This window comes from Malania oleifera, chromosome 4 (assembly GCF_029873635.1).
Source record: "Malania oleifera isolate guangnan ecotype guangnan chromosome 4, ASM2987363v1, whole genome shotgun sequence".
In the NCBI taxonomy this organism is placed as follows: Eukaryota; Viridiplantae; Streptophyta; class Magnoliopsida; order Santalales; family Ximeniaceae; genus Malania; species Malania oleifera.
The window spans coordinates 63,438,167-63,462,180 of record NC_080420.1 but is presented as its reverse complement, the minus strand read 5'-3'; the positions used below and the strand labels follow the sequence as shown (position 1 = coordinate 63,462,180).

Here is a 24,014-nt window from a genome sequence, read left to right as displayed (position 1 = left end):
TTGTTGACTTGTTTTGCTCGACTTTATTTGCTTGAACAATTGTAAAAAGAAAATGACTGTTTTATTTACTATACATCACTAATAATATTAGTGATGTTTTTGAAGGATTAAAATAATTTATTAAATTAGGTCGTGTAATTACGATACATTTTATACCGTCAATCAAATTTCTAAATTTTTACGTCAAATATTTCTTAAAACAACAAGAATTTAAGCATTTGATTAATTAGTTGTCTAAAATGTAAAAAGTTGGGCAGACTATTGCAATAACTTCCATGTAAAAATAAAGTTATACCGATCAGAATGTATTATTTAGTATCACCCTCAAATTAAGGCCAATCGTTGTGACCTGATATGAATGGACGAGAAATTATTGGTACATACATACCTCAAATTTATTATGAATGGGTTGCCAAAATTAGATCTTAATTACCAATACTCTCCTATAAAAATATCGTATCGAATTTCGTTCTCATCTAACATGGGATAGAAGAAACAGAAAAAGGTCGGTTTGGTTTAGAGAGATGAAAAGATTCATAACAGAACCGATTCGCCGCAAAGCAAGAGAGAAAGAGAGAAGTAATTTTATCAAGGCGGATGAAAAGAATTATAACAGATAACAGATTCTCAACTGTCTCGCTACCTGCGTCTCTGGATCCTGTTATAACTTACTGAGCGACCCCGCGGCTCCTCTCACTTCCATTCAACAAGATTTGCTCAATCACTTCCTCATTTCACCTCAACAGATTACTCTTTCCCTCCCTCGCGCGCTACCACTTTCTCTCTCTCTCTCTCTGATATTCATGGCAACTCCCCTGCAAGCGGCGATAATCGCCACCATCATGATCATCTTCATCTCCAAATCGACTGTCTCCGCCATTGAAGATCAATTCGAAGCTTCAACCACATCTTCGTCAATATCAACCTCGCCGCCGCCGCCGCCTCCACCACTGTTTCCGCCGCTGTCTCAGCCATACAGATCAGACCCATTCACCGCCTCCTCGTTCTTGGCTCCCATCTTGCTCAGCCTCGGCTTCCAAGAACTGGCAATGGCCGTTCACTCCCTTCCCTCGCCTCCTGCATGGACCGGCCCTTCCACCATATTCGCCCCCACCGACGCCTCCATCCACAGCTGCAGCTCCTGCTCCGTCCCCCGCCTCCTCCAAGAACACATCATCCCCGGCCTCTTCACCCTCAACTACCTCCGCACCCTCCCCTTCGGCACCAAGATCGAGACCATGGTCCCCGGCCGCTGTGTCACCGTCACCTCCGCCGTTAACAACACCAAACTCTTCATGGGCGGCGTCGAGATCACCCACCCGGACCTCTTCAACAACGGCTTCCTCGTCGTCCACGGCCTCGACGGCTTCGTCTCCCACCTCTCTCCCTTCTCCTGCAACATCGAGAGAGTGAATTCTCTCTACTTCCCCACTTACCAGCCGGCCGACCGCTCGCAGCCTCTCCCGTCGATCTCCGTCATGCGCCTGATGCTCCGAGACGCCATGCTTCGCCTCCGCATCAGCGGCTACAGCATTCTCGCCCTCGCGCTACGAGTCAAGTACGCGGAGCTTGTCGGCCTCCACAACATGACCGTCTTCGCTCTCGACGACATTTCCATCTTCAACGGCGGCCACGCGTACGTCAGGGAAGTGAGGTTCCACATCGTACCAAACAGGCTCTTAATGGCGGCCGATCTGGAGCATCTGCCGCCGTCAACAGTGCTGCCAACGCTGGAGCCCAGCGAGGCCCTAGTAGTCACCACCGCGGGTTTGGGCGGAGGCGGAGGCGGGCCGACGCCGTTGAGGATCAACTACGTGCGGATGCGGAGCCCTGACTTGCTGCACAACCTGAGGATCGTAGTCCACGGACTGTTCATGCCGTTTCCTCACCTTAATCCAACGGTGGATTCCTTAGGAGATAACGGACGGACAGGATTAGATGCTGCGGGGAACGGAGGTTCGTGTCGTGCTTCGGAGATGGAAGGTGCCTGCGCGATGGGCCCCTCGCAGGAGATTAAATGGACGGCTGACAACGACGATCATCGCGGCCTTTGAAATCAGATTCGCTTTTTTTTTTTTGTTTTTTTTTCAAATTTGGGTAGAAGATCAGATTTGCTTTTTTTTTTTTTTATTTGAGAAAATGAGAACATTACAAACATGATCCTTTTATTGCACTTTTCTATTCAACAAAAATAATGAACCCGATTCCAGTTTTCAATATGCCTGCCCAGACTTGTTAGGAGCATATTGAGCGGAATTTAATGCTCAATTGTTCTTTATTATATATTTAGTTGTTAGAATAGTTTTAATTTTTTATTCTTCAACAAATAACAAACAAAATCTCACTTCTTTACCAATTTTCAAAAAATGACACCATCCATAATGGAGGTATAGATTTACAATTTATGCATTAATATAATAAAGACGGCAAACTAGACTCTGTACAATCATTTTCTTCTTTCTCCTTCTCATTTCTCTTCTTTCTTTTAAATTTTGTATGAATATATATATATATATATATATCTCTCTCTCTCTCTCTCCTATAAAAGAATAGAAGAAGCAAGAAATTGGGATAGGCAGTCGGCACAATCAATTAGCCTTTGCTATAACTACATTTTGAAATGACATTTTCCTTAAAAAAGAATACGGACATACACACACATATAAAAGAAAAGTATGTAACAGTTCATGGAATGAATAATTTAAAATGTTAATTCTTTGAATTATTGAAAATGACTTTTATGGGACTATTTTTCCTATTCATAATGGTATTCTTAAACTCTAATCTCTTTTTAAAAGGTTTTTCTTTATTTTACTCTTTAAAAATTAAAATAAAGTGGTAACTTCATTTTTTTTTTTAAAAAAATAGATAAGTTAGAAAACCAATAATTTGTTTATGTGCACTTGATTATGAAATCGTCATAATCAAAACTGCATAAGAAGGAAATTTGTTTATGCACAAATAATTTGGAAAATAGGACAATCAAAGAAAATTGGGAATATTACTTGTATGCCCAAAATTGCATAAGAAGGAAATTTGTGGAAAAAGTTGTTGTATTGCCTTGAGTGATAACTATTTAAAACAAATTCTATGGAAGTGCTCTTTAACACAATCACTGTTCTTTGAACTTTAAACATTGTTGCCTCATATCAAAAGATAAAGAACCATACCTATTCCTGATGAACTTCATTGAAATTCAAGAACAATAAATAACCCTTGCTATAACTACAACACAATTTACACAAGTTGAAACTGTAGTGTTAGGCACTCCACTTGTGTCAAACATCAAAACTATAACTGTTGCTATTAAATATGTAAGAAACTAAAGTAATACAGAAGCTAATAATAAAATAGTAAAAAGAATAAGACAAAAAATTAACGAGGTTCGGTATAGAATTACCTACGTCCTCAGGCACCGACGATCAATCCACTACTTATTGATAAAGTACAATTTTGAGGTGTGTTTTACAAATAAAGAGTTGAACTCTTTATTTTCTTCTTTCTCCTTCTCATTTCTCTTCTTTCTTTTAAATTTTGTATGAATATATATATATATATATATATATATATATATATATATATATATACATTTTTCCTATAAAAGAATAGAAGAAGCAAGAAATTGGAATAGGCAGTCGACACAATCAACTAACCTTTGCTGTAACTACATTTTGAAATGACATTTTCCTTAAAAGAGAACACGAACATACACACACATATAAAAGTAAGTATGTAACAGTTCATGCAATGAATAATTTAAAATGTTAATTCTTTGAATTATTGAAAATGACTTTTATGGGACTATATTTCTTATTCATAATGGTATTCTTAAAGTCAAATCTCTTTTTAAAAGGTTTTTTCTTTATTTTACTCTTTTAAAATTAAAATAAAATGGTAACTTTATTTTTTTTTAAAAAATAGATAAGTTAGAAAACCAATGATTTTGCTTGATTATGAAATCGTCATTAAACGTTTCACTTGAGTTCGGTCTTTGACACCTCACTAAGAAACATAGGTCATTTAATTCTTTTCATTCCCCTCCCCCAGTACGACGAGATTCCAATCCTTACTATAACTTCATCTGGAGAACAAATTATCACCAAAGGACTACCTTCTGCAAATGGAGAATGTTCTAACCACCTTTGAGGACCAATTGAAGGTGACTTCTTGTTACTCCCACCTTCATTAAAATTGCAGTCATATATTTTTGCCTATTAAATTATTCATCATAAAAATTCAAATTCAAATTTATTCCATTACATATCAATGTTGTTGGAATGTTAAGCGTTGAACAAAGAAACAAAAACTGGACCGTCTGTTTCATTTTTGATCTAATGGCTGTTGTTGGGTTTTTTTTCCTAGGGGCATGAATGTAATTTTCTTTCATTAGTTTGAAATGAATAACAGCAGGGGGCGGGGGACTTGGAGAGCTTCAGTTTTTTTCAGCTTCTTGGAGAAAAGGAAAAAGAGGGGCAGCGCAAGAGGGTTTCCATTCCCGCAAGTCTTCACCAGCCGCGAGAGCACTCCCAACCAAGAGAGGAGACCTGCAACCCGAGGAAGCCATCACCGCCAAGAGAGATCCTTCAACCGCAGTGCACGGGAGAGGGAGACGGCAAGAGGTGGGTGCGGCGTTGGGTATCTCCAACGGATGTTTGCGCCAGGGTAAGGCAAGGTAAAAGCTCAGATTTAGTTTCTTGGGGAGGGTTTCTTTTAGGGAAATCAGGGAGAAATATAGGAAGAAACCTAGGGCTCTTCGCAGGTGCGAAAGGGGGATTTCTTGGATTATTCTTGGGCTGATTTCCAGAGGAAATCGGTAAGACAAGAAAGGGTAAATCTGTGTGTACTTGTATTTATTTCCACCGATTTAATACAGTGTCTCTGGAGGTGAGTTTCTGTCGTGGATGTAAGCCAATTTTTGGGTTGAACCACATAAATGTGTTCTTGTGGATTATGATTGTGGCATGTTTATGTTTTGCTAAATATTATTTGGTGAACATATATTTTTCTTGATCAGGATTAGCACACACATGCGTCAAAATAAACAGGTTTAAGTTTAGGTGTGATTGTGGTTGATGCTTGGACAAAATCAAATTGTTATTGTGGTTTGTTTGGAATTAATTAAAATCTAAAAATAAAATTAGCAATCAGCTGAATTACATACGACAAGTGGTATCAGAGCCTGACTATGTGATGGGGACCGCTAGGTTTGAAATAGAAAAATTTACCTGGAAAAATGACTTTGGTTTATGGAGGATTAAGATGCGTGCCATCTTAGTACAACAGAGGCTTGAGGAGGCTCTTCTTGGAGAAAAGAAAGGGGCTTCCACTTCACAAAAGGGGAAACCAAGTTTTCCCTCCACCGACAAAGTGAAGCCCGAAATCCTTCAAAAGGCAGTAGTGCCATTATCTTGTCCTTAGGAGACAAAGTGCTTAGGGAAGTTGCCAATGAGGATACGGCAACTGGAGTTTGGTCAAAACTAGAGAGTTTGTACATGACAAAATCCCTAGCAAATAGACTCCATAAGAAGACTAGACTCTACACCTTTAAAATGACCCTTGGAATATCAATTGATGAACATTTAGATGAATTTAATAAAATTCTTTTGGATCTTGCTAATATTGATATTAGTATAAATGAAGAAGACTAGGAAATTCTTTTATTGAGTTCTTTTGACTCCACATATGAAAATATTAAAGAAGCTATGATGTATAGGAGAGAGAGGCTGACTTTAGAAGATGTGCAAGCCGTTTTGCACTCTAGGGAATTGCACACTAAGTTTGAGTGTAAATCAAGGTCAGGGGAAGGGTTAAATGTGAGAGGTAGGTCTGGAAAGAGGAACAAGAAAGGAAAAGACAAGAGGTCTAGATCAAAGTCTAAGAGCAAAGCACTAAAGTGTTTTGCATGTCACAAGGAAGGACATTTTAAGAGGGACTACCCTGAGAGGAAAAATGGTGCAAATGCCACCACATCTGAATCAAAGGGTAAGGCAGTTGTAATTTTAGATGGGTATGATAGTGCGGAAGTGTTGAATGTCTCTAATAGAGATTTGGGAAAAGAATAGGTATTAGATTTAGGATGTTCCTTCCACATGTGTCCATTGAAAAACTGGTTTGAGTCCTTTACATGCTTAGAAGGAGGTCATGTTATCTTAGGAAACAATAAGTCATGTAAAATACAAGGTATTGGGACTGTGAGACTTCTAATGCATGATGGGATTGAAAGAGTGCTAAGAGATGTGAGGTACATACCTGAGCTGAAGAGAAACTTGATTTCTCTGGGTAGCTTAGATAAGACATGGTACACATTTAAGTCTGAAGCAGGTTCCCTAAAAGTATGTAGAGGTTCACTAGTAGTGATGAAAGGGGTACTAAAGAATGGGTTGTACACCTTAGTAGGAAAGACAGTGATTAATGAGGCTTCACCTATCAATCACAAGGTAGAAAATCAGGTTTCCTTGTGGCATAAGAGGCTAGGACATGTTAGCCAATAGGGCCTAAAGGAGTTGGACAAACAGGGGCTCCTTGTAGATAGGAAACTTGAGAAATTGTCATTCTGTGAGGAGTGTGTCTTGGGTAAGTCTACTAGGGTTAGTTTTAAGAAGTCCGCTCACACCGCGAAACAAACTCTTAATTATATACATTCAGATTTGTGGGGCCCTGCTACGGATAGTTCTCATGGTGGTTCTAGGTATTTTCTGTCAATTATAGATGACTTTTCTAGGAAAGTATGAGTTTATATTCTAAAACATAAAAGTGATACTTTTGAAAAGTTTAAAGAATGGAAAACCTTAGTTGAAAATCAAGTTGGCAAAAAAGTTCAAACACTGAGAACAGACAATGGATTAGAATACTTGTCAAATGAATTTTCTGAATTTAGTAAAGCTGAGGGCATAGCTAGACATAGGACTGTTAGGGATACTCCCCAACAGAATGGATTAGCTGAAAGGATGAATAAGACTATTTTGGAAAGGGTAAGATGCATGTTAGCCACTTCAGGTCTGCCCAAGACCTTTTGGGTAGAGGCGGTGACCACTGCTGTATACCTTATTAATAGGTGTCCTTCCACAGCTTTAAATTATAAAACCCCTCAAGAAATTTGGTCGAGTAAGCCTGCTGATTATCAGGGTTTAAAAGTTTTTGGGTGCGTGGCCTATGCCCACATTAGAACTGATAAATTAGAGCCTAGGGTTATTAAATGCATTTTTATGGGATACCCAGAGGGGGTTAAAGGCTATAAGCTCTGGGTTATAAAACCTGGAAAACAAAAATGTATTATTAGCAGGGATGTAGTTTTTAATGAAACTAAAATGGGGGGAAAACCAAAAAATTCAGATGAAAGTGTTAGGCACTCTGAAACTAGTGACCTGCAGTTTGAGGTGGAGCAACGCTCCACTTCTCATAGCCATTTAGAAACAGATGCTACAGATTTTGAGGAGCAAAACTCCGAAACAGAAACCTCTGAATTAAGTAAAACTTACCTTCTAGCACGGGATAGGGAGAGGAGGGTCATAAGACCTCCTCAAAGGTGTAGGGAAGCTGATATGAAAGCTTTTACTCTTTCTGTTGTTGAAACATAAATTGAGGTGGAGCCTAGGACTTTTAGAGAGGTCATGGATAGTAAAGAGGTTGAAAAATGGATTCTTGCAATGCAAGAAGAAATGGAGTCTCTAAACAAGAATGAGACATGGGTGATGGTACCTAGACCGAAAAAATAAAAACTCATAGGATCCAAGTGGATCTTTAAGAGGAAAGAGGGAATCCCTGGAGTTGAACCACCTAGGTATAAAGCTAGGTTAATGGCTAAGGGATTTATATAAAGGGAAGGGGTAGACTATAATGAACTATTTTCCCCTAGTGTGAGGCATAGTTCAATTAGAATTCTATTATCTTTTGTTGCTGTACATGACTTGCATTTGGAACAACTTGATGTTAAAACTGCTTTCTTATATGGTACTTTAGAAGAAACAGTTTATATGCAACCTCCCGAGGGCTTTGATACGGAAATGAATAAAAATCATGTATGTTTATTAAAGAAATCTTTATATGGGTTGAAACAATCACCTAGACAATGGTATAAACGATTTGATTCTTAGATGATTCAAAATGATTTATGTAGAAGCAATTATGATGGATGTGTTTATTTTAAATCATGTGATAAATGTCATATATATATTTGCTATTATATGTTGATGACGTGTTGGTTGCTTGTGGAGACATGGATATGTTACATCAAGTTAAGTGCATGCTTAAATTTGAATTTGAAATGAAAGACTTAGGACCTGTTAAAAGAATACTTGGTATGGAAAAAACTAGAGAAAGGAATAAAAAGCTTCTCTACTTGTCTCAAAAGTCTTATATTTCAAAGGTGTTGAAAAGATTTGGAATGAGTCATGTTAAATCTACTTCTATTCTTGTTACACAGCATGTTAAATTGTCTAGAAAACAGTGTCCTAAAACTGAAGATGAGTCACTGTTTATGAATAGAATACCTTATGCTAGTATGGTTGGTAGTGTAATGTATACTATGGTATGTTCTAGACCTGATCTATCTTATGCTGTAAGTCAAGTGACTAGATTTATGAGCAAACCTGGAAAACCACATTGACATGCTTTGAAACAAATTTTTCAATACTTGTTTGGAACAAAATAGCAAGGATTAATATTTGGTAAAAAGGATATGCATTGTGAAATAGGATTAAAAGGATATGTAGATTCTGACTATGCTGGAAATCTAGATACTAGGAAGTTTTTGTCTAGTATGGTCTTTTGTTTTTTAGGTAGTGCTATTAGTTGGAAATCTCACATGTAGTCGGTGGTAACCTTGTTTGCCACGGAGGCTGAATATATTACCATGACTGAAGCCTTTAAGGAGGCTATATGGATAAAAGGACTATGTCTAGAGTTAGGAATGTATAGTGAAACCGTTACAATTTATCGTGACAATCAAAGCACTATTCATTTGGTTAGAAATCATGTTTATCATGATAGGTCCAAACATATAGATGTTACGCTGCATTTTGTGAGAGATGTTATTTCTAGTGCAGAAATAGAAGTAAGGAAAATTCCAACGGAGGATAATCCTTTGAATATGATGACTAAAGCGGTACCTAAATCTAAGTTTGAACATTGTTCGAACTTGGTTAACCTTGGAAGCTATTAGTATTTTTTTTTGCAGGAACCGCCATAGGAGATGCTTAAGAGGTGCAAGGATCACAACTTGCCAAGGTGGAGAATTGTTGGAATGTCAAGCATTGAACAAAGAAAAAAAACTGGACCGTCCGTTTCATTTTTGATCCAATGGCTGTTGTTGGGTTTTTTTTTTTTTTTTTTTCTGGGGGCATGAATGTAATTTTATTTCATTAGTTGGAAATGAATAACAACAGGGGCTGGGGGACTTGGAGAGCTTCAGTTTTTTTCAGCTTCTTGGAGAAAAGGAAAAAGAGGGGCAGTGCAGGAGGGTTTCCATTCCCGCAAGTTTTCACCAGCCGCAAGAGCACTCCCAGCCAAGAGAGGAGACCTACAACCTGAGGAAGCCATCACCGCCAAGAGAGATCCTTCAGCCGCAGCGCATGGGAGAGGGAGACGGCAGGAGGTGGGTGCGGCGTTGGGCATCTCCAATGGATGTTCGCACAAGGGTAAGGCAAGGTAAAAGCTCAGATTTAGTTTCTTGGGGAGGGTTTCTTTTAGGGAAATTAGGGAGGAATATAGGGAGAAACCTAGGGTTCTTTGCAGGTGCGAAGGGGGGATTTCTTGGATTATTCTTGGGCTGATTTTTAGAGGAGATTGGTAAGACAAGAAAGGGTAAATCTATGTGTACTTGTATTTATTTCCACCGATTTAATATAGTGTCTCTGGAGGTGAGATTCTGCCATGGATGTAGGCCAATTTTGGGGTCAAACCACGTAAATGTGTTCTTGTGGATTATGATTGTGGCATGTTTATGTTTTTCTGAATATTATTTGGTGAACATATATTTTTATTGATCAAGCTTAGCACACACACGTGTCAAAATAAACAGGTTTAAGTTTAGGTGTGATTGTGGTTGATGCTTGGACAAAATCAGATTGTTATTGTGGTTTGTTTGGAATTAATTAAAATCTGAAAATAGAATTAGCAATCAGCTAAATTACACACAACAAATCTGCCATAAAAGAAGGTCCCTTAAAATTTCTTGTGCACAAATAATTTGGAAAATTGGACAATCAAAGAAAATTAGGAATATTACTTGTATGCCCAAAACAGCATAAGAAGGAAATTATGGAAAAAGTTGTTGTATTGCCTTGAGTGATAACTATTTAAGACAAATTCTATGGAAGTGCTCTTTAACACAACCACTGTTCTTTGAACTTTAAAAATTGTTACCTCACATATCAAAAGATAAAGAACCATACCTATTCCTGATGAACTTCATTGAAATTCAAGAACAATAAATAACCCTTACTATAACTACAACACAATTTACACAAGTCGAAACTGTTGTGTCGGGCACCCCACTTGTGCCAAACACCAATACTATAACTATTGCTATTAAATATATAAGAAACTAAAGTAATGCATAAACTAAAAATAAAACAGTAAAAAGAATAAGATAAGAAATTAACGAGATTCGGTATAGAATTACCTACATCCTCAGGCGCCGACGATCAATCCACTACTTCTTGACAAAGTACAACTTTGAGGTGTGTTACAAATGAAGAGTTGAACTCTTTATATAGCTTCAACCTCAAGTCCAAAAAACACTTCTCTCCAATGTGGGATAAATAATACAAAAAATTCCAAACAACTTTTTATACTAATGTGGAACTATACTACCAATGTGGGACAAAAAACAACAAATCTCCACCTTGACGATAAATTCAACAAATTTTTCAGTCACCAACATTTTCTGGAGTTCCACATTCTCGGCTCCTTCAAAAAATATTCAGACTTGCAGGATATTGATCAAGTCCAAACAATATTTGAACTTGATTGTTGTCACAATCTTGGTCAACATATTTGTAAGATTTTCAGTTGTAACAATCTTCTGAAGAAGTATTTTGCCTCCATCAATAATATCCCGCATAAAATGAAACCGAACGTTGATGTGCTTTGTTCGTGCATGGTAGACTTGATTCTTTGTCAAATGAATAACACTCTGGTTATCACATAACACAACAACAATGTGCTTCTGAACAACTCCCAAATTTTCAAGTAAACCCTTCAACCAAATAGCTTCCTTAACAGCCTCTGAAGTTGTCATGTACTTTGCTTCTGTTGTCGACAAGGCAATGGTAGACTGTAAGGTAGACCTCCAACTCACTAGACCATTAGCAAATGTAAAAACATATCCAGTAGTTGATCAACATTTATCCAAATCACCTACAAAATCAGAATCCACATATCCAACAACACATTGATCAATAGTATTATTTTTCTCAAATACTATACCAACATCAATCGTATTTATAATATATCTCAAAATCCATTTCACAGCTTGCCAATGTCCTTTACCCGAATCATGCATATAATTGCTCACCTACTACAAAAAATTAGGGTATTAGTGAAGGATCAAATTCGTCACTAATACTATTAGTGACGAATTTGTAAGTATTAGTCACGGTTTTAAATTAGTTGCTATATCTGCAGTTACTACTAACTATTAGTGACGAATATAAAATTCATCACTAATAATACATTATTAGTGATGAATTACAACGGTCACTAAAACCCTAATATCGTCACTATAAATACTACATCAGCTCTGCTCAAATTCGTCACTAATAGTATAGTATTAGTGAAGGATTCAAATTCGTCACTAATAGTAAGGTATTAGTAACGAATTTAAAAACCGTCACTAATATTGTACTATTAGTGACGAATTTGAATCCTTCACTAATAATTAAAAAATAAAAAAAATTAATACTAATTTTTTTTAATCATTAATTCCTGTAAAAATCTGTAATTACATTTTCGCATACATAACCCAAAGCCATAATTACTACTAAATTCGTAAATTATTCAAAATTTCAAATTCAAATACAAATTCAATTAAAATAAATAAATAACATCTGTTTAGATAACAAAAAAAATTTCAAAAAATTCAAAATTGAAATACAAATACACTATACAAATTCAAAATAAAATACAAAAATTACATTTGTTCATATAACAATAAAAATTACAAAGAAATGATTAAAAGTTGCATCCGACGACTATAGTGCATGCATGCATGGCATTGTGCTGATGTTATGACAGTCGCGAACCCTACAAATTAAGAATCATAAAAAAAAAAATTAATATACAAATGGAGAGCCGGCACTCAATATAATCAGGAAGAAAAATATAGAGAGTGCTCCGTACAATAATTTTCAATCCTAAACGAATAACTGAAATGAATGTGAATGACGTACATATGAATATATACAGTTGCATGTATCAAACCACGCACGTAAACACTTTAACTTGTTCTCAAAATAGAATATCCTTGGTAGTGGACAAATGATAATGTTTATCCATAGTTAAAAGCAAATTATATGCTATGTATGTTAATAGATGCAAATTTAGGGTTTAATGAAATGACTTTTCGTTTAACTTTCATTCATCCTTTCAAAAATATTTTAACATTCATTTCATCATAATTATCTTTGTATATGATTTTTTTTAAGAAAATTTTAATGAAATTTTGACAGCATGCCGTCTGTAAATTGGACATTTTCCCATAAAACATGTACCTAAAACATAGTTGTTTTCACAAAATAAAACATTTCAGGCATGCAACAACCTAAATCGACTACCAACATGCAATTCACAATGTACTGCATCAGCCATGTAGTTGGTGTTCAACACAAGCATGTATTCCAGTAGTTCAATATTCAATTCATATCACATAATACCATCCATCAAGAAAATATTACCAAGAAAAAGTTAAAACACATATGAACTAAGATTTTCTAGTTTTGTCCAGAAGGTTGCTTCTCAAGAATTTTTTATGCAATTTGGGTTGTGCGTGAAGTTGTTACTTAAATTCTGTGATGTTGCTGCTGGTTTACAGGTAGAAGTTTTTGGGTCATTCAAGATAGGGATTTATCTTCCAAGTAGTGATATTGATGTAAGCATATTGCCTCTTGTTTGTTCTCTGTAAAATTATGAATGAACTCTCTGTATTTTAGTCTCATACATTTAAATGCTAGGTCACAATTTTTTGCACCATAGGGGCCAGATGAAAGAATCCTTGGTGTTTTAAAATTAAGATTGCCTGGCTACTTTCTTTAGGCTGTTGATGGACGTAGAAATAATCCTCCTTAGTCATAGTATCATGTCTTTAGGTTGATTTAATAAGTTTTTGGTATAGTGCCGTTGGTTTGTTGAAGGTAGGGTTTCTAAGAGAAAACCTTTTTATACATGTTTTCTTATGTTTCTCAAAATACCTTAGTACTCATGGTGCACCACCACCCAACCTCTAGCCAAAGAGCCATCACCTCTTGCTGAAATGCTATATGAACTGGTTGTAATGTCTATTATTTCTTAAATACTTTAAAAATAATGCTAATTACAGGAGATTTATCTCTTAAGGACTTGGGAAATGAGTTTTTCCTTGTGAAGTTCTACAAACAAATGTTAAACATGTTCTAATGGAGGATCCACAAATGACTACTTATCATTATCTTACAATTGGAAAATGGCATCTAAATTTGAATCCACTCACAGTCCTACATTTAATCAAGAATTGTATAATTTCTTAGACTACTTGTAAAATATTATGACAATTCGATTTTTTTTTTCTAGGAATCATACTGAAGAAGGGAAGTTGAATGGTTCACAATATAAAACAAAAAACAAAATACAAAATACAAAAACAAAACAAAATTGCAAAACTAGCCCATTTTTGTTTTTTAAAAAGTATGTTTGTACATGAACCCCATGGGGGCAAGCACCAAGCTCAGACCCAACAACCTAATTAACCAGACCATGTTGTCAAACCTAGGTGTAAAGCCTTAGCCCCACCACCTTACCCTACCTAGTGCTACACAAAATTACTCTTTTAAATTAAATTAGTTTGCATAATATTATTGGAAAATTGAGTTTTTTTTTCACTGTAAAAAAAAAAAAAAATAGAATTAACACCTACTACCTATTACAGAGTAGGAGGCCATTAAAGGCATTATCTCTGGATGTTTGTTTCTTGTGTTCAGCACTTTAGCCACAATGATGTTATTTCTTTTAAAAATACAGTTTTAAGTTTTAACCTAAGAAGCACCAATACCAACACAGGACACATATACCATAAGACACTGACATGGTGATATGTTTATTTTGTAAAAATAAGGATGTAGACCTGTTTTTCCTTCTAGGTGGAAAAATATTGTGGTAATTTCAATTTAAATGAAATAAGCACCATTCATGCTCAATTATGAATTGCGTAATCACTAACAACACTCATATTAGGAAACGCAAGAAACATCCGTTCATTCATCAACAGTCAAAAAATTGATCTTCAACAACCAAAATACAGAATTTTCATTCAAGTTCCTGAGGATGCATTTTTTTTACATCATACAAAATATCAAATTAACTAAGTTAAGCTAAATTCGATTAAATGCTTTGAAGATCAACCATAATTTTTACTTAATTAGTCAAGTTCCTATGTATTTTTTGGTTTTCGTCAAAAGAAACTTCAAGGCCAGTGGCCAATCTGTTACGTTTGGTGCAATCCCAAGAGGTGGGTGAATTGGTATTTAAAAATTTATCCCCTAGGTCAATTCACTAACATTAGTATTACACAAGCCTAGAGTCAATCAATGCAATTAACAAATAAATATACACGTGCAATAAAGTAAAGTGTAGAAAAGTAATCAGTACATGCAATATGTTATCGAGGTTCGGCCAAATTGCCTACATCCCCGCCTTGGCTACACCAGCACAAGGATTTCACTAAAGCTCACTTAACGGGTGGAGCAACCAGGTCAATTCATGGGGTTAACCTTAACCAACACGCCTTAACAGGATGACACACCTAGCTTTCCTAACTGGGTCTAAGCCAATACGAGACTATTCAACATGGCTAGTCTCCCTCTTCAGGCCTGCGCCTGGAATACAACCAATGTGTATAAAATTTGTACATGAAAATACGCTTCTACACAAGAAGATAAATGCACCAGTATAGTTCAATCAATATTGCAAGCACGAATGATATGTAAATATGCTTAGTGCTCTAATGTGTGCTAAACACTCAATCAAGTATAGATTTTTAGTCTAGATCTAGAGTGTACATCCAAGCAAGATTTGAAACACAATATGTAAATAACACAAGATTAGATAAGGGTTTCAAATATGCTAAGCAAGTTGATTCAAACAGACTCAATAGGATATTTCAATATACGAGCACAAAGGAGTTGTTTGAGAAACTAGCTTTTTGAAAAGGATTTTTGCACACAAAAATATAAGTTTAGGTATCTTGCAATGACAATGCAAGAACCACAACCCTTAAGGTCTTCCCACACAAGATTTATCAAATGAAATCGGTGGAAGAACTTTAATGTTAAACTCTCAAATAAAATAAGTCAAGCAATAATACAAGTGAGAGTTCTAGGTAATGAGATTTAGCACGATAGAGTTAGAAATACTCACAACACTTGAAAGATCAAGAAATATGGAGTGTATGAGTGTTTTAGAGTAGTATAGGCTAAACTAGGGTTTTGAAAATTGAGAGAATTTTTTGCTTAATCAAAGTGTTAATCCTTGCTAATTATGACAAATGAACAGGTATTTATAGGCAATGAGGATTTTTTGATCATTGGGGACATAATGGGTATAATTAAATTTGTTTCAAAAGCCATTAAGAAAATTAACCCACTTTACCTCATTTAAAAATCCATAAAAATTAGTTTAACCTGCGAGGTTCGCCCGGCTAGAGGTTCGGGTGCTCGAACAAACAGTCAAAAATCCAAATTTTAGTGGTTCAAGTGCCCGAAAAGTGAGTTGGTCGGCCGAACAAAAGTCAGTAGCATTTGTTCGTTAATTCAGGTGGCTAGCTCTTAATTCGGTTAATCGAACTAACCAATTCGGTCACCCGAGCCCATTTTGAACGTGATCGTTCAGGCGCCCGAGTTGTTGAAAAGGAACCTGACACAGGTTCAGGTGCCCGAGGAAGATACGCTCAAAAGTGGTTTGGGTGCTCAAATCACCAAGTCAACATATTGACTTGTTCGGTCACCCGAGTCGTTTTACATGACATAGGTTTGGTCGCCCGAACCCTCTCAATGTTCTCAATTAAGTTCATTTTTAGCCTGAATTGATTCCCCTGATATGATAATTGATGTTGGGGACTTGTGTACTAAATGTAGGTACCTAAAGTCCAACTAAGGTCAATTTGAGCATACCTACCTACCATGCATGTTGCAAATTATTACAAACCATAGTAGTGCACAGTCGATAATTAAATTTACATCCCAGAATGAAGAAATTAAATAATAATTACAAATATAACACATATTTCTTTATTCTTTGGCACGAACACCGTACACCATTATGGTATGTCTTTTAGTCTGAAAGCACGCACAAGGTGAACTTGCATGCAAGCTTTAGTACAACCATCAGTATCAAGAGTATTTGACATAATCAAAATTGGGCGTGACCTATCAGGTCAATACAATTGCCATCAATATTAATGAAAATTTTGGGATCCAAGCAAAGGTTCAAAACAAAGAAAGTGTATAAAAAAAAAAAGAGTTAACCAAATGAAAAAAGAAGAGGCGACTCACGTTGAGCAAAGACCCAAATATTTCGATCCTTTGAGAGACAACTTAGAGAAGAGCTTTGATTGAACTCTTCTATATAGAAGAGGCTTGGAGCCTAGCAAAGATCGTCATCGAGCAAGCCTGAGATGGCCACGAATAGGGTGAAGAAGGCTGGGAGCATCGGGAGACTGGGAGAGGGGTTCGACAAGGGTCGCGAGTTGGCTAGGGCTCCAAAAAAGCCTAAGATGTCTAGTGAGAAGGGCGAAGAAGGCTGGGAATAGCGGGAGACTGGGAAAAAGGTTCGACGGGGGGTTGCGAGTCTGCTAGGGCTCTAACAAAGCCTGAGATGTCCGGCGAATAGGGCCTAGAAGGTCAGGAGCAGCGGGAGATTGGTAGAGAGGTTTGACGGGGAACGCAGTCTGCTAAGGCTCTAACGAAGCTTGCTTTCTATCTACGGGGAATGCATACGGGTAGGGTGGCGGAGATAGACAGCACATCACCTCCCACTCATGGAAAGAAGAAGAAGAGGAGGAGGAGGAACAAGTCTTACCTAAGAGTAGCGGAGGCGGCGTTGGCAAGAGGGAAATACATAATGACGGGGCGATACGGTGATGGGTGGTGACGTACGACACGGCGACGGGCTGCAACGGGGTGATGCTACGATGGGGGACATGCGCAGCGGTTGCTCGAGAGTCAGTGGCGGGAGGAGGATGATGTGTGCAGGGAGGAGAAGGAGCCAGGAGCAAGAGGGAGGAGGAGAAGCGAGGAGCAGGAGGGGATTTGGGAAAGTGTGGGAAAATATGCCGCAGGAAAGGGATTAGAGTTTTTGGGCACTAGTGACGGTTTCAAAATCGTCACTAACACTCTCCTTCTATTTTTTTAAAAAAATAATATAGTAATAGTGACAGTCCCCAATTCTTCACTAATAATGGCCTAGTAGTGACGAAATTCGTCACTAATACTCGCCTTCTAATTTTTTTTTTTTTTAAATAAAGGGCAGTAGTGACGGTCCCAAATCCGTCGCTAATAATGACCAAGTAGTGACAAATGTCAAAATTCATCACTAATACTCGCCTTCTAATTTTTTTATATATTTTTAAATAAAAAGGCGGTAGTGACGGTCCCAAATCCATCTCTAATAACGGCCTAATAGTGACGAATGTCAAAATTCATCACTAATACTCGACCTTTCAACTTTATTTTTTTTAATTTTTTAAGAATAAAAGGGTAGTAGTGACGGTCCCATATTCATCAGTAATAACTATCTAGTAGTGAAGAATGACCAGATTCATCACTAATACTCTACTTCTAAATTTTTTTAATTTGTTTTAAATAAAATAGTAGTAGTGACAGTCCCACATCCGTCACCAATAACAATCTAGTAGTGACGAATGATCAGTTTCGTCACTATTACTCACCTTCTAATTTTTTTTTTTTTTTTTATAGATAAAATCACAGTAGTGACGGTCAAACGTTCGTCACTAATACTCTCCTTCTATATATTTTTTTATTTTTTAAAAATAAAAACGCAGTAGTGACGGTCTCATATCCATCACTAATAACGACCTAGTAGTGACGAATGACTAGATTCGTCACTAATACTCTACTTCTAGATTTTTTTAATTTTTTTTAAATAAAAGAGCAGTAGTGACGGTCTCATATCTGTCACTAATAACGACCTAGTAGTGATGAATATGCTCATTCGTCACTAATACTGGCCTCTACATTTTTTTTTATTTTTTAAAAATAAAAGAGCAACAGTGACGATCGCAGATCCGCGACTAATACCGCACAAATCATCGCTAATACTTTCCCGGGATTATTACTGCACCAAAAATATTTTCCCAAAATTTTTCTGGGGTTTAGTGACGAAATTATTAGTGACGGACACAAATTTGTCACTAATAGTGTAGTATTAGTCACGGTTGCTAAAACCGTCACTAATACCCACTTTTTAGCGACGAAATTTAATTCGTCACTAATAGTTTCGTCACTAAATACCAACTTTTTTGTAGTGACCATACTAACAACCTGTGAAATATCAGGTCTAGTACAAATCATTGCATACATCAGACTACCAACATCACTTGCATAAGGAACCTGTGACATATACTTACGTTCCTCATCTGAATTAGGAGATAAAGCCGCACTAAGTTTGAAATGAGGAGCAAAAGGAGTGCTTACTAGTTTTGACTGCTCAAACATGCCAAAACTCTGTACTACCTTCTTCAAATACTGTTTCTGAGACAAACTAACTCTTCCTCCCATTCTGTCTCTGCGAATCTCCATGCCAAGTATCTTCTTTGCTTCACCAAGATCTTTCATTTCAAACTTTTGATTTAACTGACTTTTCAACTTGTTGATTTCTTCCCTATTCTTTGAAGCTATCAACATATCATCAACATATAAGAGTAAATATATAAAAGATCCATTTTGTAGTCTGCGAAAATAAACACAATATTCATGTTTATTTTTTATGCACTTCTGACCCATCATAAACTGATGAAATCGTTTGTACCACTGTCTTGAAGACTGTTTTAAACCATACAACGAGTTACCTAGTTTACATACCCAATTTTCTTTTCCAGCAACCTGAAATCCATCTGGCTGAGTCACATAGATTTCCTCTTCCAAATCACCATGTAAAAATGCAATTTTTACATCGAGTTGAACTAGTTTAAGATCAAATTGTGCTACCAAAGTCAACAAAATTCGAATGGAAGAATGTTTAACAATTGGAGAAAATACATGATTATAATCAATGCCTTCCTTTTGTGTGTATCCCTTAACTAGCAATCTTGCTTTGAAGCGAACATTATTTGCATTTGTAAATCCTTCTTTCTTTACATAAACCCATTTGCAACCAATTGCTTTCTTACCCTTGGGCAATTGGGCAAGCTCCCTAGTCTGATTCTGATGAAGATACTGCATTTCTTCATCCATCGCTCTTTTCCACTTGTCTAATTTAGAGTTCTTCATTGCTTCTTTGAAAGTGTAAGGAACATTATCATCCACAACTAGAAGTGCATAGGCCACCATATTAGTATACCGAGCAGGTTTTCGAATTTCTCGTTTTGGCCTCTGAGAAACAATTGATTCTTGTTGTTGTGAAGATTCTCGAATTGAAATCTCCTCTTCTTGTACACTATTCCCCACTGTAACTGGAGAGTTACCTTGTGTAGTCTCATTCCTTATTGGGTTTCCCAAAATTGTCCCAACCTCCACCTGTTGTTGAGTACCATTGGTCTTCTCTTCAACTCATGATTCCTTACGTATTGTTTTCTTTATCATTGCAAGTTCACCAAAAGTCACATCCCTACTTACAATCATTTTTTTCGTCTCTAGACACCAAAGACAGTGTCCTGTGACTCATCCACTTATCCCCAAGAATATTGCTTTCTTGGCTCTTGGATCTAACTTAAATTTTTTAACATGATAATAAGTCATAGTACCAAATACATGTAAAGAATCATAATCACTAGTAGGCTTTCCAGACTATACCATATAGGGTGTTTTTCCCCTATTGCAGATTATGGTAGACGATTGATGAGATGACACACATATCTAACGGCCTCGGCCCAAAACCTTTTGTCTAACCTAGCATTAGACAACATACATCGAACTTTCTCCACCAAGTCTAATTCATACGCTCTGCCACCCCCATTCTACTGTGATGTATCTCGAACTGTGAAGTGTCGAGCAATACCTTCATCTTAACATACCTTCATAAACGGGTCACTTGTGTATTCACCACCATTATCTTATCTAAGTCGTTTAATCATTCTGTCAGTTTGAGTTTCAACTAATTTTTTCCACTTAAGGAAAATATCACACACTTCATTTTTATACTTCATAGAATACACCCAAACTCTTTTGGAAAAATCATTAACAAAAGTGACAAAATAATGCATACCACCCAACGAAGCCGTTTTTGTGGGCCCCCATACATCTGTATGGATGTAGTCTAAAATACCTTCAGTCTGGTGGATTACAGTGTCAAATTTCACTCTAGTCTATTTTCCCAGAATGCAATGCTCATAAAATTCAAATTTGCATACCTTTGCACCCTTTAACAAACCTTGCTCAGCTAATTGTTGCAAAGATTTTTCTCTTGCATGTGCTAATCGCATATGCCATAACCTGGTTGAATCTAAACCTGCATCTTTCTTAGAAACAACAGCTGCTAAGCCAATAACTGTACTACCTTGTAAATAATACAAGTTATTTTTCCTTATTCCTTTCATCACCGCCAGCGCATCTGATTTAATCTTTAACGTTACATCTTTCAAAGAGATAGTGAATCCTTTAGATTCTAAGGCACCTAATGAAATCATATTTTTCTTTAGGCTTGGACCATACTCAACATCAGTCAAGGTCTTAATAGTTCTATCTTGACATTTCAACCGTATTGATCCTATTCCAGTTTTTTTACAAGTATTATCATTTCCCATAAAAACAACCCCACCATCTAATTCTTCAAAATTAAAAAATCATTACCTATTGGGGCACATGTGATAGGAACAACCAGAATCCAAAATCCACTCACTAAAATAATGTAACGAAGATGTTCCAACAAGAAAAAAATCTGACTCACTTCCATCATCATTGACTATATTGGCATTAGAATGTGATTTGCCCTTATTCTTTTACTGTAATTTAGGGCAATCTTTCTTCCAATGCCCTCTCTCACGACAAAAGGCGCATTCATCTTTAGCAGATCTCCCATGAGATTTACTCCTCCCATGAGATTTACTCTTCCTTCCAAGCATATGACTCTGAGAACGTCCCCTTATTGTTAGTGTTTCTGATGTTTCCTTATGGACCCTCTAATCCTTCTTTCTACATTCAGTACTAATCAATGCAATACAAACAACATCATAAGTAACTTTATCTTTCCCATACAATAAAGTGGTGGTCAAATGTTCATAATCATCAGGGAGAGAATTCAGTAACAATATGGCTTTATCCTCATCTTTCACCTTTTCATCCAAATTTAACAAATTAGCCAAAATTTTATTAAAAGCATTTATGTGGTCATAAATCGAAATACCTGGTTGATATTGGAAGAGAAACAATTTTTTTTTCAAATAAAGCCGATTTTCTAGACTCTTGGTCATAAATGTATCTTCCAATGTCTTCCACAATTTCTTTGCAGATGTCTCCCTTATAACACAATATTTCTAATTTTTTAGTGAGACACAAACGAATCGTACCATATACCTGACAATTGATCTTTTCCCAATCTCTGTCACCCATATCTACTAGTTTATCATCCAAAGTAATATCTAGTTCTTGCTGATACAAGATGTCCATCACCTCACATTGCCATATACCAAAATTATTGGTACCATCAAATTTCTCCACCTCAGACCGAGCATTAGCTATCGTCTTTGATGATGATGTTGAAGTCGAAGGGGTTGGAGTTCATGTGGACAAAGTTTCTTCTACTGCTGCTCTAGTTTCTGCAATCTTCTATATATTCAATAGCAACCAACAAAGCAAAAAGCCTAGGATGAATAGTACGTACCATTTGTATCTACTCTGTTTTATCCTATGCAATTCCACTTTGACCAAGCCGACCTCTAGGGAGCGACTGAGCCGCAATGGTCTCTAAGCACTCGCTTAGACAAGGTCTTTCTTAGGCATCAAACTTGGAATCAAGGATCCTAATAGAGGAACACCTCCGTATCGACACTATTCAACCTAGCTCTAATACCAATTGTTGTGCCGAGCACCCCACTTGTGCCAAACACCAATACTAAAACTATTGCTATTGAATATATATATATATATATATAAAAGAAACTAAAGTAATGCAGAAACTAATAATAAAATAGTAAAAAGAATAAGACAAGAAATTAACGAGGTTTGGTATAGAATTACCTACGTCCTCGAGCGCCAATGATCAATCCACTACTTCTTGACAAAGTATAACTTTGAGGTGTGTTTTACAAATGAAGAGTTGTGCTCTTTATATAGCTTCAACCTCAAGTCCAAAAAAACACTTCTCTCCAATGTGGGACAGATAATACAAAAAATTCAAAACAACTTTTTATACTAATGTGGAACTATTCTACCAATATGGAACAAAAAACAACAGAAACCATGACCATCATTATGCCTTGACATCTAATAACATTAACTTATGGTCTTGGGTGGCATCCTATCATTGTCTAAATTTTTACAAAAATCAAACCAAATTGTATGAAATTGACAACTTGCACCAATGATTTATATTCCTAATTATATCATTCTAATAATGCCAACTGTAAGGAATAACAATTACTAGTCAACTAGGTGGAGTTTCTTCTTATGCTTTCTCTTAGACTAGCTATGTTGTTAGCAACACATGTTCTTTGCCACCAAATTCACCTTATCTTGCATGGTCCATAAAAACTACTATTGGGAGAGAAAAACATGTCTTGAGGGTACGGTGCATGTTCATCTTGCTAGAAAGGCTTACCAAGAGAGCAAATCACCGGTACATGTTCTCAACCATATTCTTGCATCACTTTTCCTTTCTTGTTCTAGGGTGATCATGATCATACCATGACTAATTGTTACGTTTTCTCACATATGATGCCTAACTATCGGGGAATATTTTGATAAGGTGGTGATCATGGTTACCAAATAACAAGAATAACAAAGAAGAAATTAATAAATGAGCTCAAAATGTCAATATATAATTTGTTTCATTATTCCTTTATTTCAAGTCTTTTGTTGGAATCACTTACAACAAGAAACAACCACCAAGGTTTTTATGCAACACCTGCATTTTGGTGCATTCATCTTTCTTTTCTTGGCATGTTAGTTTGCATACTCCTAATAAATTATCCAATTATAATGGTCAAGTTTGGGCCTCCTCAATGCCAAACCTCTTGCAAAGGCAAAAGAAAAAGAGTGATCACTAGAGCAAGACTTAATTTGGAAAAGTTAACTCCAAGGGTTGTAGGAAAGAAGGCAAGGAAAGACCTAGGTTGCTTGGGTCACCTTCTTCTCTCCCCCTTCTTGTTCTTATTTCATGCCTCTTTGGGTCCCTAGCACTAGTTGCTCCCGACTTTATGGTAGTGGGCTGTTATGGGAGTTGAGGCGTGCATGTACAATAGTTGGTAGTAACCTCTACTGTGACAAAGATTGTAGACCTTTATCATGTGTACCCTTATATTTTTCCTTTATCAAATATTCACTTTTTTTTTTAATGTTTTTCCACTTCAATCATTGTACATTACATTTATTTACTTATTTATTTATTTATTTTGTTGGTAACTCAATACAATAAACACAAATTAAAATACTACA

General features: G+C 36.5%; 1 protein-coding gene across 1 annotated transcript; it reads left to right on the top strand.

The window, feature by feature from the left end:
- The first annotated feature begins 737 nt into the window (after positions 1 to 737).
- On the top strand, positions 738 to 2,217 carry LOC131153434 (fasciclin-like arabinogalactan protein 21). Its single transcript, XM_058105727.1, has one exon. It carries the CDS (start codon positions 804 to 806, stop codon positions 2,052 to 2,054), a length of 1,251 nt encoding a protein of 416 aa, XP_057961710.1. The 5' UTR covers positions 738 to 803; the 3' UTR covers positions 2,055 to 2,217.
- The last annotated feature ends 21,797 nt before the right edge of the window (positions 2,218 to 24,014 follow it).